Raw genomic sequence first — 18,542 nt, forward strand, 5'->3', positions numbered from 1 at the left:
TTATAAATCATGACAGACAGACTTAAGGATGTTCTAATCAGGCAGAGAGTGAGCCGTCTGTCTGTCTGGGGTCCTCACTAGCTAATCAGCTGCAGGCTGGTGGGAAGAATTGTTGCCACATGTATGGCAACAAAAAGTAGATGTTGCATTTATTGAGCTAGAAAAACTTATAACAAACATTTGTAAATAAGACATTTTTAGATGATCAGTTATGTTCCCTTCTGCATGTATAATTTTTTTTAAATCTTATTAGTTTGCCTTAAGGTTGAACATCTTGCCCTCCTTGTAGATTCTAAAGCTTGATATATTTTATGTATAAATATAGTGTTAACATATTTCAAGCAATAGAATTTACAAAGTGGGCAAGAACGTTATTTTAGATTTTAAGTCAAAACTAATGATTTTGCTGTATTTCCCAACATGATATTCAAATTAGTTCAGGTTAAAGGTCATCTTTGGTCATTATATGGAGCTGAATACGTATGAAAGGCACTACTTAAGTATTATATGCATGAATGATATACAGATTTCTAACATTGCATAAGAGCTTTGTTGTGATTTTTAGGAAATATTGCTGGTGTAAGGTGATGGCAAATGGTGAGTTCAGCTGCTGTAGCACCATCTGAGGTTTAGATAGTTGTACAATATCAGTATATGGCATCATAAGATGTATCCTTCTTGGAACCAAAAATTAAATTATTTCTGAGTATGTCTATGAAAGTGGGCCAGCTAGGTACAGAAAGGAGACAAACCCTTTGATTGATATCAGATTCCAGTTTAAAGTAGTCAGTCCTGATGAGTCACATGAACAAAATCAGTGGTGTTAAAGTACTTTTGTTTAAGTCTTCAGTTCACCCACCCCCCAAAATACTAATTAAAAATGTTCATGGAAATGCACCTAATGACACTTTAACGCATTAATTCCGTCATTTCTGTCTCTATTCCAACTTTAGCAGGACCTCAGAGTTAGGGTTAACACTAATCCATAGTCACAGGAATGAAGCAATGACAACAACATTCTCATTTGTGATTTATTGTTATATGTGGAGTCTGACAAAATTAAAATATTGTTTGGCATGACATTAAATCAGTGTTACAACTAATAGTATTTACTGATAAACCTGGGCCAAAAATTTAACAAAAATAAATATATGCACTGGCCAAGATCAGAAAGAGGATCATCATCAATACAATGTACTTTATAATTACCCACAATTAGTGCATTAAAACAAATGAACATGTTTGCATATTAACTCAATCACGTGATTACTACATAGGAATTCACTACTAAATATCTGTTTTAAGTATCACATGTTCCAGTATCTGCTGCCCTCGACTCCCGACTACAGGTGAGTAATTTATGACTCAAAAGCTGATTTTCAGCGCAGTATCCTGTGATGCTGACTATGAAGCCTGGGTGGTTCCTAAGCCCATGGCATTTGCATAAGCAGAAAGCAGACTGACAACCTGCCTGGTTTCCAGCGTGAGTCTGGCCTCAGTCAGCCAGTCCTCTGCCACCCGCCGGGCCTCTCCTCTCAGCTGGTTCACCAGTTTAGCGGCCAACTCCAGATCGCCATGCTCTAAGCAGTAGCTGGCGTAGGACAGGAGTTTGAATGGATCCAAATCCTCTGGACTCAGCTGGGCTGGAGGCACTTCCTGTTTCTCCTCAAACAGCAGTGCAGCTTGGACATAGGACAGGAAATACTGAAACAGTGAGTTGTGGGACTCGTCGATGAGGGCAACCCGACGCACTACCGAGCGCAGGGAGTTGAAGCGAGCACGGAGGGAGGCCTCGCTGTACACACCACGCTCCAGGGATTCCTTGGGAAGAGCTGATGCTAGAGCCAGGGCAAAGTCGCTGTCGGCGCAGCTGTCACGTACAGCCTGAGCCGAACTCTGCAGAGGTTTGGTGGCAGCGTCGCCCTCTGCTGTCTTTAAGGTGTAGTTGAGAGCCTCCACGGACAGCCAGAGCTGGTGCGCTTTACGGGCCTCGTCCTCCGCAATCACGTGACCTGCATTCACACCACAAGAAGGGTCAAAGGTCACACTACTCTAACACTGGACCTCATGTAAACACCAGAGCTAGGTCATTTCAACACAATGAATGTCAAATCATTATTTCTTTCAAGTTTACAGACTGATTTTTCGTTCTGAGAGAAAGCCAAAGAAACCACAAGGTTATTTGTGGTTTCAAAAGATCCCTAAAATAAGAAATTGAAATAAAAGTGTGCACAACAAAAACACAACCACAGTCAAGAAACTGAGTGGAACATCAACATGAAAACCTGGAAACAGTTAGTGAATGTTTTACTTGACCTTGTGAAATAAATCCTAACAACTACATATAGAAATCATGTGGCAGTTATCATAAGCCCCTTTTACACAGCACTTCTGCCTTTATTCCAAACAACGTATGTTTAAACGAAATGGTGGGATCCTTTGGTTCCACCTTTATCGCAGCTTTGTAGAATCATGATTCCACCTTTACCTCCCTTAATGCCAGCAGTGACAGAGTACAAAAGAGGTACAGCTCTGGATGGAATAATAGGCCATGATGGATCATGACTAGGGAGGTAAAGGTGGAATCATGATTCTGAAACACTATGTAAAAGGAACACCTCTTGTTACTCAACCAAGGTGTGATGTTTTGATGACTGTGACCCACGTGCCTGAGAGACAGCGGGTGCTTATGGAGGCACTGGCATGGATTCTGTGGCAGCTGCCCAGGTTCTGCAGTTTTGTGCCGGGGATGCCGTAGCTTTGTGCCAGGGATGCTGCGGGTACCACAGTTTCGTGCCAGGGGTGCTGCAGATAGCACTGTGCATGCTGTGCTGTATGTACCTCACAACGAGTACGTGGACACCATATGACTGTACAAAGTGAAAGTGAAACTTAAGATGCTTTACTAATTCCTCTAAGCCTTCTGCTGTTGTGCAGCTCATTAGTAGTAGTAAAGTGTGTTTTTAGTGAAATAAATAGCTTCTCTCTGTATGTCGTTCTCTCATCGCCACTGTGGCAATGAGAGTGGCTGTTCACTCACTGGTGGTGCTCAAAAGACTGCAGCAACTACTTTTCACCTTATTCCTGTTATTAAATAGCAATTCCTTACCAAGAAAAATAAGCAAATCAAATAAACTAAGAGGTTAAAGAGCATTGGAAGTGGGGCAATGCGCATATTACGCACAATACTTTTTAGGTTGTTTTTTGTTCTGAATTGTGTTTACACTTTCCTTATCTTAGGAAAGCCATTTGCACTACAAGAGATTATTTAAGTTAAGTGCACTAAAACTTAGGCCTAAGTATTAAATGACTAGGTGGGACATAGTTGGTTACTTTTAAAATTAAGTAAAGACACGTTGCATGTTATTGTTTATTTCTGGTAATCCCACAAATGCACAGTACACTGGAGGGCAAAGAGCCCCACTCCCACTACTTACAAAACTTAGCTAACAACCACTGTTGTCATCTTAGAAACATTTGCTCAAAAAGGAAAATCATACAAATCAAAAGGCTATGTAGTGTCTGCCCACTGCTCATGCAAAGCAGGGTAAGAATTCAAATTTAATGTAAATCTACCTGTGGCTATGTCTAATTCGTAGTACACTTCTGTTTAGGGATGCTCCAATCTGATATTTTTATTGAGGATTGGCCTCAATACAGAATTACCATCTAGATCGGGTATCGGTGACAATGGACCGATCCATAGTGGCCTATTATTCCATCCAGAGCTGTACCTCTTTTGTACTCTGTCACTGCTGGCATTAGGGAGCTGAGAATGACATCTGTGAAGACTAGGCGTCCTTTGTTTTGTCCCATGTCTGGTTGTCTGTCTTTTCCTTGAATGCCCACTATAAATTACTCCCATCTGTGATGGTCTCCGTTTTCACACACTTCTTGCTGTTTCCCTCATCTCTGTCTCGGACCAGTGTTCCTCTGATTCCCTGTGTCCACCTCCCTCACCTCCTATTTATCCATTGCTGTCTCTAAAAAGTTGTTCTGAAGTTTCATCATACCTTGAATTTGTTGGAGTCTGTGTCGATAATAATCTTTAAGACTTCTGAAAATGTGTGCATTTCCTGCAGAGCTGGCATTTCAAAGTGAATGGTGCTGTATACGTTGCTATGGGATACCGGTGATTCAAGTTGGAAAATTTTACAACCAGTCCTTCATTTATCCGGAAAAGCAGCTTCTTTGTTTGTCTGTTCACGGCTGTATTTAAACTTAGTACGGTCTTTTGACAACTTCACGGCTAAAATCAATGCGGGGCACCGGAGGAGCAGTCTTCTTGCCCTCCAGTTGGAGGTGGAGCAAAAAAAATCACATGACATCACTCATCAATGTGTCTATAGTACAGTGAGCACTATATTATGCTGCTTGCTTGTCGCTACTGTGTGCAATACTGCAATTATTTTATTTATGCTTAAATATTTATTTTTTAAAATAATAATTAAAACCGCAAGCGGTGTTAAGGCCCTCGCCCTCCCGCGCTACCGCCTCCCCACATGACCGCCGAGGCCACCGACAGCGAGAGGACATTATTTAATGGGCTCCATCTGGCATTCTGCGAGATATGCACAGTTTTATACTTCTGACAATGACCGTTCAATCGCGAGCTCATCACAACCACTACCAACATTTGATCAAAAATGTTGGTGATAACTTTTGATCACACATGTGTGTAGGTGATTTTCACTCAGTTTGGTCCAAATTGGATGTAAACCCTAGGAGGACATGATGAAAGTATTAGGGTGGGATTCTGAGAAAAATCCATTCATTTCTATGGCACAGTTTTGGTGTCGTCATGGCAACACGATTGTAAATAGGGCTGTGGCATGAGGGATGTGGGTGCCAAACTTTGTTTGACTACGTTAAAAAAATTTTTTAGTCCCATTCAAAATCTTTAGGGGGCGCCAGAAAGCCATTTTATGATCAAAGTATATGAATTAAATATCATTATGTTCAGGTTGTCATTCCGCACAAATGTTAAATGGGTCCAACTCAATCTGACACTGTCTGGGCAAGATATACACACTTTTATACTTCTGAACATGGCCGCTTCGTTGTGAGGTCATCACAGCCACGCCCAACATTTGATAAAAAAATGTAGGTGATAACTTTTGATCACACATGTGTGTAGGTGATTTTCACCCAGTTTGGTCCAAATTGGATGTAAACCCTAGGAGGAGATGATGAAAGTATGAGGGGTGGGATTTTAGAGGTCCACACTTCATCCAACATGGCCGACTTCTTGTTGGGTTTAGAGCAGGGCCATAATGTAATTTTTTACTTGTCCTACCATGGGCTATGTCTGTACCAAGTTTCATGTTTGTACAATGAAAAAAATTTGGTGAGGGCTCCCATTCGCGTAATATATTTTCATATTTTGAGGGGGCGTGGCCAAGTCATTTTTCAATATTTTGAAAATTCTTTTCGCTGGAAAATTGTACTTTTCCACAGTGTAATTTTCAGTCTGTGTACCATTAGTGAAACACAAAGAGTTCTTCAGCAATTGTGACCTTGTGAAAAAACCCCGTTCATTTGAATGACACAGTTTTGGTGTCGTCATGGCAACACGATTGTAAATAGGGGTGTGTCCTCATTTGCTTTTTGGTTCAGTTTGGTAATGAGAGATGTATTGTGCCAAATGTCCCATTCCTATGTCAAAAATTTTTTTCCCCTCCCATTCAAAAATTGTAGGGGGCATCAGAGAGCCAACTATACGATTTCCATATCATTGTGTTCAGGTTGTCATTCCGCACAAATGTTACACTGGGTCCAACTCAATCTGACACTTTCTTTGTGAGATATACACACTTTTATACTTCTTAAAATGGCCGCTTCATTGTGAGGTCATCAAAGCCACGCCCAACATTTGATAAAAAATGTAGGTGATAACTTTTGATCACACATGTGTGATTGATGATTTTCACCCAGTTTGGTCCAAATTGGATGCAAGCCCGAGGAGGAGATGATGAAAGTATGAGGGGTGGGATTTTAGAGGTCCACACTTCCATCCAATATGGCTGACTTCCTGTTGGGTATGGGGCGGGACCATAATGTCATTTTTTACTTGTCCTACCATGGGCTATGTCTGGACCAAGTTTCATCTTTCTACGTGGAAATTTTTTTTGGTGGGTTCCCATCTGCGCAATGTATTTTTATAGTTTGAGGGGGCGTGGCCAAGTCATTTTTCAATATTCTGAAAATTCTTCTTGCTGGAAAATTCTACTTTTCCACAGTGTGACTTTCAGTCTGTGTTCGATTAGTGGAACACAGAGTTTTTCCTCAGTTGCATTATTGTGGCAAAACGCCATTCATTTGAATGGCACAGTTTTGGTTTTATCATGGCAATACGATTGTAAGTAGGGCTGTGTCCTCATTGGCTTTTTGGTTCAGTTTGGCATGAGGGATGTATGTGTCAAATTTGTTTTTCCTATGTCAAAAAATGTTTTTCATTCCCATTCAAAAACTCTAGGGGGCACCAGAGAGCCAATTTACGATCCAACTACACGAATTACATATCATCGTATTCAGGTTGTCATTCCGCACAAATGTTAAATTGGGTCCAACTCAATCTGACACTGTGTGCAAGATATCCACACTTTTCTACTTCTAAAAATGGCCGCTACATTGTGAGGTCATCACAGCCACGCCCAACATTTGATCAAAAATGTAGGGGATAACTTTTGATCACACATGTGTTTAGGTGATTTTCCCCCAGTTTGGTCCAAATTGGATGTAAACCCTAGGAGGAGATGATGAAAGTATGAGGGGTGGGATTCTGAGAAAAACCCACTGATTTCTATGGCACAGTTTGTGTGTTTTCATGGCAATACGATTGTAAATAGGGGTGTGTCCTCATTGACTTTTTGGTTCAGTTTGGCATGTGGGATGTGTGCCCCAAATTTTGTTTGACTATGTCAAAAAAAATTTTTTTTTGTCCCATTCAAAAACTGTAGGGGGCACCAGAAAGCCATTTTACGATCCAACTATACGAGTTAAATATTATTGTGTTCAGGTTGTCATTCCGCACAAATGTTACATTGGGTCCAAATCAATCTGACACTGTTAGAGACATACACAATTTTATACTTCTAAAAATGGCCGCTTTGTTGTGATGTCATCACAGCCACGCCCAACATTTGATCAAAAATGTAGGTGATAACTTTTGATCACACATGTGTGTAGGTGATTTTCACCCAGTTTGGTCCAAATTGGATGTAAACTCTAGGAGGAGATGATGAAAGTATGAGGGGTGGGATTTTAGAGGTCCACACTTCCATCCAACATGGCCGACTTCCTGTTGGGTTTAGAGCAGGGCCATAATGTAATTTTTTACTTGTCTTATCATGGGCTATGTATGGACCAAGTTTAATGTTTCTATGTTGAAATTTTTTTTAGGTGGGTTCCCATCCGCGCAATGTATTTTCATATTTTGAGGGGGCGTGGCCAAGTCATTTTTCAATATTTCTAAAATTCTTCTTGCTGGAAAATTCTACTTTTCCACAGTGTAATTTTCAGTCTGTGAACCATTAGTGGAACACAAAGAGTTTTTCAGCAATTATGTCCTTGTGGCAAAACCCCATTCATTTGAATGATACAGTTTTGGTGTCGCCATGGCAACACGATTGTAAATAGGGGTGTGTCCTCATTGGCTTTTTGGTTCAGTACTGCATAAGGAAAGTGTGTGTCAAATTTCTTTTTCCTATGTCAAAAATTTTTTTTCACTCCCATTCAAAAACTGTAGGGGGCACCAGTGAGCCATTTTATGATCCAACGATACGAATTGCATATCATTGTGTTCAGGTTGTCATTCCGCACAAATGTTACAATTGGGTCCAACTCAATCTGACACTTTGCGAGATATACACACTTTTATACTTCTAAAAATGGCCGCTTCATTGTGAGATCATCAAAGCCACACCCAACATTTAATCAAAAATTTTGATGATAACTTTTGATCACACGTGTGTAGGGGATTTTTGCCAAGTTTGGTCCAAATTGGATGTAAACCCTAGGAGGAGATGATGAAAGTATGAGGGGTGGGATTTTAGAGGTCCACACTTTCATCCAATATGGCCGACATCCTGTTGAGTTTAGGGCGGGGCCATCATGTCATTTTTTACTTGTCCTACCATGGGCTATGTCTGGACCACGTTTCATCTTTCTACGTGGAAATTTTTTTGGGTGGGTTCCCATTTGCACAATGTATTTTAAAATTTTGAGGGGGCGTGGCCAAGTCCTTTTTCAATATATTAGAATTTTTTCTTGCTGGAAAATTCTACTTTTCCACAGTGTAATTTTCAGTCTGTGTACCATTAGTGAAACACAGAGTTTTTCAGTAATTGTGTCCCTATGGCAAAACCCCATTCATTTGAATGATACAGTTTTGATGTAATCATGGCAACACGATTGTAATTTGGGGTGTGTCCTCATTGGCTTTTTGGTTCAGTTTAGCATGTGGGATGTGTGTGCCAAATTTCTTGTTCTCATGTCAAAAATTTTTTTTCACTCTCATTCAAAAACTTTAGGGGGTGTCAGAGAGCCATTTTACGATCCAACTATACGAGTGACATATCATCGTGTTCAGGTTGTCATTCTGCACAAATGTTACTTGGGTCCAACTCAATCTGAAACTGTCTGTGCGAGATATACACACTTTTATACTTCTTAAAATGGCCGCTTCATTGTGAGGTCATCACAGCCACGCCAAACATGTGATCAAAAATGTAGGTGATAACTTTTGATCACACATGTGTGTAGGTGATTTTCACTCACTTTGGTCCAAATTGGATGTAAACCCTTGGAGGAGATGATGAAAGTATGAAGGGTGGGATTTTACGGGTCCACCCTTCCATCCAATATGGCCGACATCCTGTTGGGTTTAGGGCGGGGCCATAATGTAATTTTTTACTTGTCCTACCATGGGCTATGTCTGGACCAAGTTTTATGTTTCTATGTTGAAATTTTTTTTGGGTGGGTTCTCATTCGCGCAATGTATTTTCATATTTTGAGGGGGCATGGCCAAGTCATTTTTCAATATTTTGAAAATTCTTCTTGCTGGAAAATTGTACTTTTCCACAGTGTAATTTTCAGTCTGTGTACCATCAGTGGAACACAAAGAGTTTTTCAGCAAAAGCATCATTGCGCCAAAACCCCATTCATTTGAATAGTACAGTTTTGGTGTTGTCATGGCAACACGATTGTAAACAGGGGTATGTCCTCATTGGCTTTTTGGTTAAGTACTGCATGTGGAATGTGTGTATCAAATTTCTTTTTCCTATGTCAAAATTTTTTTTTCGCTCCCATTCAAAAACTCTAGGGGGCACCAGTGAGCCATTTTACAATCGAACTCCACGAATTACATATCATCGTGTTCAGGTTGTCATTCCGCACGAATGTTACATTGGGTCCAACTCAATCTGACACTGTGTGCGAGAAATCCACACTTTTATACTTCTAAAAATGGCCGTTTCGTTGTGAGGTCGTCACAGCCACGCCCAACATTTGATCAAAAATGTAGGTGATAACTTTTGATCACATGTGTGTAGGTGATTTTTGCCAAATTTGGTCCAAATTGGATGTAAACCCTAGGAGGAGATAATGAAAGTATGAGGGGTGGGATTTTATAGGTCCATACTTCCACCCAATATGGCCGACTTCCTGTTGGGTTTAGGGCGGGGCCATAATGTAATTTTTTACTTGTCCTAACATGGGCTATGACTGGACTAAGTTTCATGTTTGTACGATGAAAAAAATTTGGGGAGGGCTCCCATCCGCGTAATGTATTTTGATTTTTGAGGGGGCACCACTGAGTCATTTTGCGATATTTTTTCTTGGCGACTTCAAATAACAAAATTTTTCACCAGGCTTGAATTTTTGGTCAAATAAAATTGACTTTTCGTTAATGTTCAGGGGGTCAAATTTGCATCCAAAGAGGTGAGAGAATAATAATAATAATAATGGAACCATGCGATTTTAATAGGCCCTCGCCGACATGTATGTCTGGGCTCGGGCCTAATAAAATAGTGGAATTAAAGGGATCACAAGAGAGGGCCAAGAACAACGCGCGTCTCTTTATGTTGACGATTTGCTTTTGTTCATATCCAACCCATATACCAGTTTTCCACCTGTTTTTAATATTCTCAAAAAATTTGAAAGATTTTCAGGATACAAGTTAAACCTTGAGAAAAGTGAGTTATTTCCAGTTAATGCTGCAGCTTGTAATTATCCACCTGACTCACTTCCTTTTAAAACAACCAACCAGTTTGATTATTTGGGCATTACTGTTACTCAAAAATATTAAGATCTTTTTTCCGTTAATTTTCAAGCCTTACTAGATCAGACAAAGTCCACCCTACATCGTTGGTCCTCTCTTCTTTTATCTGTTGCTGGTCACATAAATTCTGTCCAAAAAATATTTTACCTAAATTTACTTACCTTTTCCAATGTTTACCGGTTTTTATCCCCAAAACATTTTTCAGTAAACTAAACGGCATCTTATCAACTTTCATTTGGAATGGCAAGCCACCACGGCTTTTATGGTCTATGCTGCAACAGCCTAAAAAGTTGGGAGGAATGGCTGCTCCAAATCTTATCTATCATTATTGGGCTGCAAATATACGACCAATTGTTCACTGGCTTTATGAACATCCGGGAGCTGATGCACCATCATGGTTACAACTGGAGGCAGCATCTTGTCACCCATCCTCTCTTTCAGCTCTAATTTTTTCAAATACAGTTCCTCCAACTGATTATACTAAAAACATTATTGTAAAATGTACTGTTAAAATTTGGATTGAGTTCAAGCATCATTTTAATTGGACATCAATTTCTCTAAAAGCGCCTATCCAATCAAACCATCTCTTTAAACCAGCTCTATTGGACAAAGCCTATTCTGTTTGGGAGGACAGGGGGATTAAGACATTTGCTGATCTATATGACAATGGCATATTCATGTCTTTTACCAATCTTATTGATAAGTATCGGATCCAAAACAGACTTTTTCTGCTACTTACAGATTTGTGACTTTTTGTCCAAAATGACACCTCAGTTCCCTAATGCCCCAGAAATAAATCCATGTGACTCAATTTTAGAATGTCCCCAAGCACTGAAGGGAATCATTTCAATGCTATATAATAAATTTCTAAATATTCAGAATTCATTTTCCTCAGTTTTAAAAGGAGAATGGGAAACTGAGTTAAATTTAACAATTTGTCAAAGTCTATGGTTTAGCATTTTAAAGAAGGTTCACACATCTTCCGTCTGTGCTAAACAGTCATTTATGCAGTGTAAAATTTTACATCGCTGTTTTTGGACCAATCAAAAGATGGCAAAGATTTTCTCTGATGTAAATCCAAACTGTAACCGGTGTGGTGCTGCTCCTGCTAATCATGTTCACATCTTTTGGTCTTGCTCAAAACTTAATACTTTTGGAATGATATTTTTGCTTTGATTAGCACTGCTTTGGGTAAATCTGTGCAACCATGCCCCCTACTGGCAATTTTTTGAGTTTCCTCTCCTGCACTGGGATTATCCAAAGCCCAAAGTGACTCGATAGCTTTTTGTACATTATCAGCCCGTCGTATGATTCTGTTTAAGTGGAAGGAACCACTGCCACCCACTTTTGTGCAATGGGTGCATGATTTCTCCACTGTGATCAAACTGTTCATGATAATATAGATGCATGGGTTAGGGTCGATCCACTCACTGTCAATGGCCTCCTCCATGCCCTTCAGCCTGGCGTATGCTGTGTTCATGTCCAGGGTGAAGTTGTCCAGCTGTTCCTGACTCAGCTGGCGGTGGAGAGTCTCCTGTTCCAGTAGTTTACTGCTCAGAACCTGAACCAGATCAGCAGAGTCATGTAGATATTAGCACACTATTTACTCTTTTAGTGTCCAAAAGAGACACTCACAAAAAGTAAGATGACAGATGGTGGGTTTATAGCCTATAGGACCTGCAGGACAAACCACATATTTACATAAACAGATTCAATATCAGCCATGCTTTGGATTAGATTGGATTTTTAGACGAAAAAACAAACCTGATCACTTGTATATACAGTTGTGTTCCAAATAATAGCAGTGTTTAAAAAAAAAAAAAAAAAAAAAAAAAAAAGTGAGCAAAGCTCAAAATCCATATATCTTTAATTTCTATACACACAACTGCACTTGGAGCACGTTCTTATTCCAAATCTAAACATGAAAAAAAAAATCTTATTTGTTATTCCTTTCCAGAAAGTGAAGAAAAAGGAGTATTAGGTTGTTAAAAATATATCAGTATCTGCATTTTGATTTACAAACTAATACATTTACTGTATAAACTGAAAAATGCTTGAAGATTTGGCTTTCCTATGAATCACTGAACTAATATTTAGTTGTACAATAGTTTGCCACAGAAATATATAACTTGGCTTCACATAGGTGTCTTCTAATTGTTACAGTACTCACAGGTAACTTTAGAGTCTAAAGTTTAGACCTTTGATCTCCCTGGAGCTGATCATTGGTCTATGCCATTCTGGCTATTCTTCAATCTATTCCAATGATAGTTTTCCATTTTCTTCCACATCTTTCATGTTTTGGTTGCCATTTTAAAGCATTTGAGATCATTTTAGCTGAGCAGCCCATCATTTACTGCACTTCTTTATATGTTTTCCCCTTTCCAATCAACTTTTTAATCAAAGTACGCTGTTTGTCTGAACAATGTCTGGAATGACCCATTTCACTCCAACTTTCAGAGAGAAATGCACTATAAACAGCATGTACAACATATGCTGCCTTTGTCCTTAAATAAGAGCCACTTGCTTGACAGGTGGTTTTTCACAGCTGAATTACCTCACTGATTGCATGCAGCACCGCTATTATTTTGAACACGCCCTTTCAGTTAATGATTCAATTACACAGAATCAGCAGCATGCGTGTCATGACTGTTGGTTTTCTGTCACTACTACACCTAAGACTAAGTTATTTGTCATGTAGAAGTATAATGTCTACCAAAAACAGTGATTAATCTGCTTAGTGATGTTGAACAGCTATTATTTTGAATACAACTGTATGCAGTGGACACAGAGAGAGTGGATTCCGATGTGGCTACAGTGGAAGGAAGGATTTAATGACGTACTGGATCGCATCCATGTTGTTCCTACCATTTTGACAACTGAAAAAAGGCTGTGATGTGATGGACAGCCATGGTAATGACCTCCTTATCTGTTGGAATATGACAGGTCTTCACAAGATTGGTTCTGGCTCCTGAACTGGTTCTGTTCAAGATTCTTGGACCTTGGTTTCATTAAGTGAACCAGCCCACATTTCCAACCATTCTAGTCTAAGGATGTGTTATCAAGTACATACACATGACAACTCTTTTTATGAGTCTGTAATTTTTAAAGCTATACCGTATGATGTGGCATTTTTCACTTTTCTTTTGTCATCTTAAAATGCTCCTAATAAGTGTGTGTCAAACTAAAATGTAAAAGAAACCCACCAGGTATTGAAACTCAAAAATGTTTAATTCTCATATATTTCTAATAAAAGTCTGACCAATCATTTTAGTCGGTCCGAATGAAATAACTGGCCGAACCTGACTGAGCCTCCTGTCAATCATCCATTACGGCCGTCCAGCATCCGATCCATTATCTCCGTCTCACATCAGATATGTGTACCTCTGAATCTGACGCGTCACTGGCACTGCTTCTCCTGTCACTGACCACAGTCTACTGTCTAGGATATGTATGGATAGAACTGACATGCACATGTGGAAGGGATTAAACGGATTTATGAACAGAAACGACAACTGAGGGGCACAAACGGGAGTCGGATTAGTGAAAGATGGAGATAAAAGTCCGGAAGTCAGCTGTACTGAACTAAACAGGTCTGCACAAAGCTCAGCTTTTACGACGGTGGGACTCATACAGGTGCAATTACATGGTGTCACACAATGTAAGATGATGTAGGATGATAAATGTATGGACTATGAAACTTCAAATGTCCATGGAAAATTCGCGGAGGCCGTGCGTTCACAGTGCGCGCGCCCATCCCCTGGGCACTACAGTGAAGACCCTGACCCAGTACTGCACAGACCAGGTCTACTGATGAAACAGGAGCCACGGGCCTGCGGCAGGTGGATGATGCATCTGATTACTGAGGGAGGGGTCCGCGGACACACCAAAACGGACCAGACCTCCACCTCTGCTTCCTCCTCTGTTTCCATCGCGCATCAGGTGAGAGGAGGAGAAAGGAGGGGAGCCTCAGTGCTCAGACAGAGGGAAGGGGGCGGGGCTTTGGAGGGAGGCGGGTTGTTCATGTTCAAACTTTTACTAAGTGCGAGAGAAACTAAGTGTGAGAAATGCCACATCGGTAGGTATAGCTTTAAGTTGAGTTTGTTCAAGCTTCACGGTTTTATTACATTATATACTAGGCTGTCCTAGATGGGTTTTTATGTATGAGAGATATTAGCAACTACGTAAATCACATAATTTTTAATTACTGCCAAAATTCAACCAATCCAAAATGTTTTTCATGCTGTATATGAACTAAACCATGGTAAGGTTGATCCAGACCAAAATTATTTGTTTGACCTGGGGGACTTTGCAATCCCAATTGGATCATTCTAAAGCCTTCACCAATGAGGACGGTGTAAAAGAGCCTTCAAGTCAGCAGTTTCTAAAGGAATGAGGTTGACAAATGGAAACAACACTGGTTCCTTGTTGTGTGCGTGTAGTGTCAAACAGTGCGTCAGTGCAGACCTGATCTGCCTCAGTTCTCAGTTCCTGCTCCTGGACTTTAAGCACATCTTGGACGTGGTCTGTGTGAGCAGCCGCCTGACGCCGAAGCTGAGTCCTCATCTCCGCTTCCATAACTTCTCTTAACTCAGACAGCTGTACAAACACAGGGATAGTCCATCACAGCCTTTATAGAAACTGTTTATGTAGTAGATCAGCCCCAATCTGAGGCTTCACAAAGCAGGTCTGTCAGCTGCCTTTAGTAAAAAGCAAAACAGTGAATCAAGAAAACACTGTCCCTCCACCCCATACCTTCCTCTCCTGCTCTAAGCGGGCCTCCTCCTTGATATGATGCACAGCAATGTTTACAGCCTTGTCCAGAGCCTTCTGATCCTCCAGTTTCTGCTGCTCCAGCGCTGAGTCGATGTGGATCTGCTCCCTGACTCTTTGCTCAGCCAGCTCGCGGTTCAGTTGGTCAATGCGACGGTGCGCATGGGCAATTAAGGCGTTCAGGTCATCTGGCGACAGTTTACCAGCTGAAACACAAAGGAAGAAACTTTAAGTCATCCTGCTTTGGGCGCGTAAATGAACCAGCCTCACTCAGTATATTTAAATTAAAAACTGACTCTGGGGATAACTGAAGGATCTGACAGCAAATATTCTCTAACAGGATGAGTTTAACCCTTTTAAAACAACCATTATAACAGGCTGCCTAGATTTAGTTATGTTGTTTTTGCAATAAAATCGTCAGAAAATGTATTTTTTACCAATTCTTTTGCACCTATTTTCAGGAAGAACCTAACTTTCAATATCTGGCCTTTAATTATCATAATTACATGTAATAAATGCTTAAAACAGTGTGTTTTAGTAGAAAGTAAAAAAACTGACTAAAGTATTGGTGGATGTACCTGGATTAAATTCATATTTATTATGAAAAACAACTAAATTTGCAGAACAAAGGTTTATGAGATTATAGAAATAAACTTTCAACTATTTTACATGTGCTCAAACACTTTTGTTTGTCTAGATCATTCTCTGTCCATGTTCTAGCTTTGTATTTATAGTCTTTTTTTTTACCCATGTGTTAGTCTCTGTTCATTTTGTCTAGTTGTAAACGGAGCCCCTCATTTCACTGACAAAAACATCCACCCTGCATCTTTTGCAGACAGTGCATCTCCTGCTGCCCTGGCAAGCTCTCTGCACATATATATTAGGCCAGTAACAGTACACATACCAAACCGAACCGTTTCGGTATGCACCTGTTCGGTTCGGTACACAGCTGTACCAAAACGGCACAGTATGTTGAGAAAAAGAAAAAGGAACAAAAGACGTTTGATGTGGAACTTTAAATCTGCGCAAGTTCCACACGGACATATTAAAGCAGCGCACAATGACCCCAAATATGAAATAGCAGCTGATATAAGGTTAAAATAAACAACAAATATGATATCAACCTGAAGGGAAGAGACTGAAGATGCTCTGCCATCATTACAGTCCCGTTTGGGATCCCTACGGGTTCAGGTGAAAGACAACAATGAGGAAAGAGAAGATAAGATGAACGCTGTTTGACCCCTATGAACTACGGTAATTCTAAAACACTTACACTAGCTCTGTCTGTCTGTCTCTCAGTCTGTCTTTCTCTCACACACACACACGCTGTATAATAGAGGAATAGAACCCGGGAGTTGGACGTTGAAAGTATATAAAGTTTCACTTTAGTTTCATGCCAGCGTTAGTTACGTTAGTTATGGACCGAACCCCCACGTATATAACTGTGCCCCCCCGATGTTTTTGACGAATTGCACCATGTATACACACACAAGTACACAAAGTGGCCTAAACAGTTAGCTGTCCTAAAATACATAATTTGGTTAATTTTTTTTGTCAGTGTTTGCTCTTCAGTTTGTTAAAAGTGAATACCAGTTTGCCCTCTTCTTAATGTTGCACTTCATGTGGAATTTTTTTGTTTTTATTTTTATACAGAATGTGAACTGAGAAATGGGATTTGATTTTTGTTGTTTGTTCAAAACTACCTGTCAGGGAAAAGTGCAATACTAATTTTTAAAATACATTTAGTAATATTTTATGTATTTTATTTTCTATTTGATTTATAGCAGCAGAATTGTATTATTCCTGTTTTTCTATATTCTACTCCAAAAATTGGTGGAAAATGTTCAAAAATTCATAAATGCATTAAAAACATTTTGAGGGGTTTTCTTTCTTCCTGTACCGAACCGAAAAAAACCGAGCCATGGCTTTCAAAACTGAAAACGTCTGTCTGTCTGTATATATATATATATATATATATATATATATATATACACACACACACACACACACACACACATACATACATACATACATACATACATACATATATATATATATATATCTGCCCTGCTCCATGAATGTCTTGTTCCAGTAGCCAATTTGACATCAGGATGTCCTGGTTCCCCGACACCTGACGCAGACCTTGTTGTCCCGGGCGACGTCTGAGCCGGTAGGAATCTATCATTTATTGTAACGCTCATTCGGAGGTATAGGCATATAGTGTAAAGGGCCTTGCCCAAGGGCCCACCTGGATCCATGCTTCGCTCCTGCCGGGATTCAAACCGGCAACCTTCTGCCCCAAAGTCAGTGTTGCAAACCACAGAGCTATCCAGACATTGACTCCCTGATCCACCACACTCGGATCTACAGCAAAGACATTGGGATGTCATTCAGACTAGCGGATGATATCTAGAGGAGGAAAGGTGATCACAACTGAAGGGGTTGAGCTACCTGAAGGGAACATTACAGATGTGCAGGACAGCTACAAATACCTGGGGATCCCACAGGCAAATGGTATTCATGTGGAGGCAGCTTGGAGGTCAGCCACAGCCAAATACCTACAGAGGGTAAGGCAGGTTCTGAAAAGTCAGCTGAACAGCAAAAATAAGATCCAAGCCATTAACACCTATGCCTTACCAGTGATCAGATACCCTGCTGGCATAATATCCTGGCCACTGGAAGAGATACAAGCCACTGGTATCAAGACAAGAAAGCTTCTTACCATACATGGAGGGTTTCACCCCAAGTCCAGCATCCTGAGGCTGTACACAAAGAGAAAGGAGGGGGGCCGAGGACTAGTAAGTGTCAGAACTACTGTCTAGGAGGAAACGACAAACCTCCAGGAATATGTCAAGAAAATGGCCCCCAATGACCGACTGAAAAGTGAATGCCTCAGGCAATAAAAGCCCAGTGAGGACAAGGAGCCCGAGGGGCTAACATGGAAAGACAAGCCCTTGCATGGCATGTACCACCGGCAAATTGAAGAAGTGGCTGATATTGAGAAAACATCGAGAAAAGGCTGGACTGAAAGACAGCACAGAAGCACTACTCATGGCTGCACAAGAACAGGCCCTGAGCAATAGAGGCCGGGGTCTACCACACCAGACAAGACCCCAGGTGTAGGCTGTGTAGAGAAGCGCCTGAGACAGTCCAGCACATCACAACAGGGTGTAAGATGCTGGAAGGCAAGGCATACATGGAGCGGCATTACCAGGTAGTATGGACTGGAGGTCCCAGGGTCCAGAGGGGAGACACCCCCAAAGGTGACAGAGAACAAACAAGCCAAGATCCTGTGGGACTTCCACATCCAGACCGACAAGATGGTGATGGCCAATCATAGTGGTGGTGGATAAACATCGGAAGACAGTAGGAGTGATAGATGTACACTACCAGTTAAAAGTTTTAGAACACTCCAATCTTTCCAGAATTTCATTGAAAATGATGCAGTTTAATGTCTCAGTGTACTCTAAAATTAAAGCATAGAACAAATACA

The 18,542-nt window shown here is 40.5% G+C and overlaps 1 protein-coding gene across 2 annotated transcripts in view; it reads right to left on the minus strand.

Annotated features, from left to right (window-relative positions):
• Positions 1–1,013: 1,013 nt before the first annotated feature.
• immt (inner membrane protein, mitochondrial (mitofilin)) overlaps positions 1,014–18,542 on the minus strand; it is a 76,271-nt gene continuing 58,742 nt past the window's right edge. For both annotated transcript variants that reach the window (XM_030145273.1, XM_030145272.1), the window contains 4 exons: positions 15,032–15,255; positions 14,744–14,875; positions 11,711–11,840; positions 1,014–2,012 (listed from right to left, as the gene is read on the minus strand). In XM_030145273.1, coding sequence (XP_030001133.1) covers positions 1,405–2,012; positions 11,711–11,840; positions 14,744–14,875; positions 15,032–15,255 — 1,094 coding nt within the window. In that variant the 3' untranslated portion in view covers positions 1,014–1,404. The remainder of the gene's footprint in view (positions 2,013–11,710; positions 11,841–14,743; positions 14,876–15,031; positions 15,256–18,542) is intronic.

Source organism: Sphaeramia orbicularis, chromosome 10 (genome assembly GCF_902148855.1).
Source record: "Sphaeramia orbicularis chromosome 10, fSphaOr1.1, whole genome shotgun sequence".
NCBI classification, from domain to species: Eukaryota; Metazoa; Chordata; class Actinopteri; order Kurtiformes; family Apogonidae; genus Sphaeramia; species Sphaeramia orbicularis.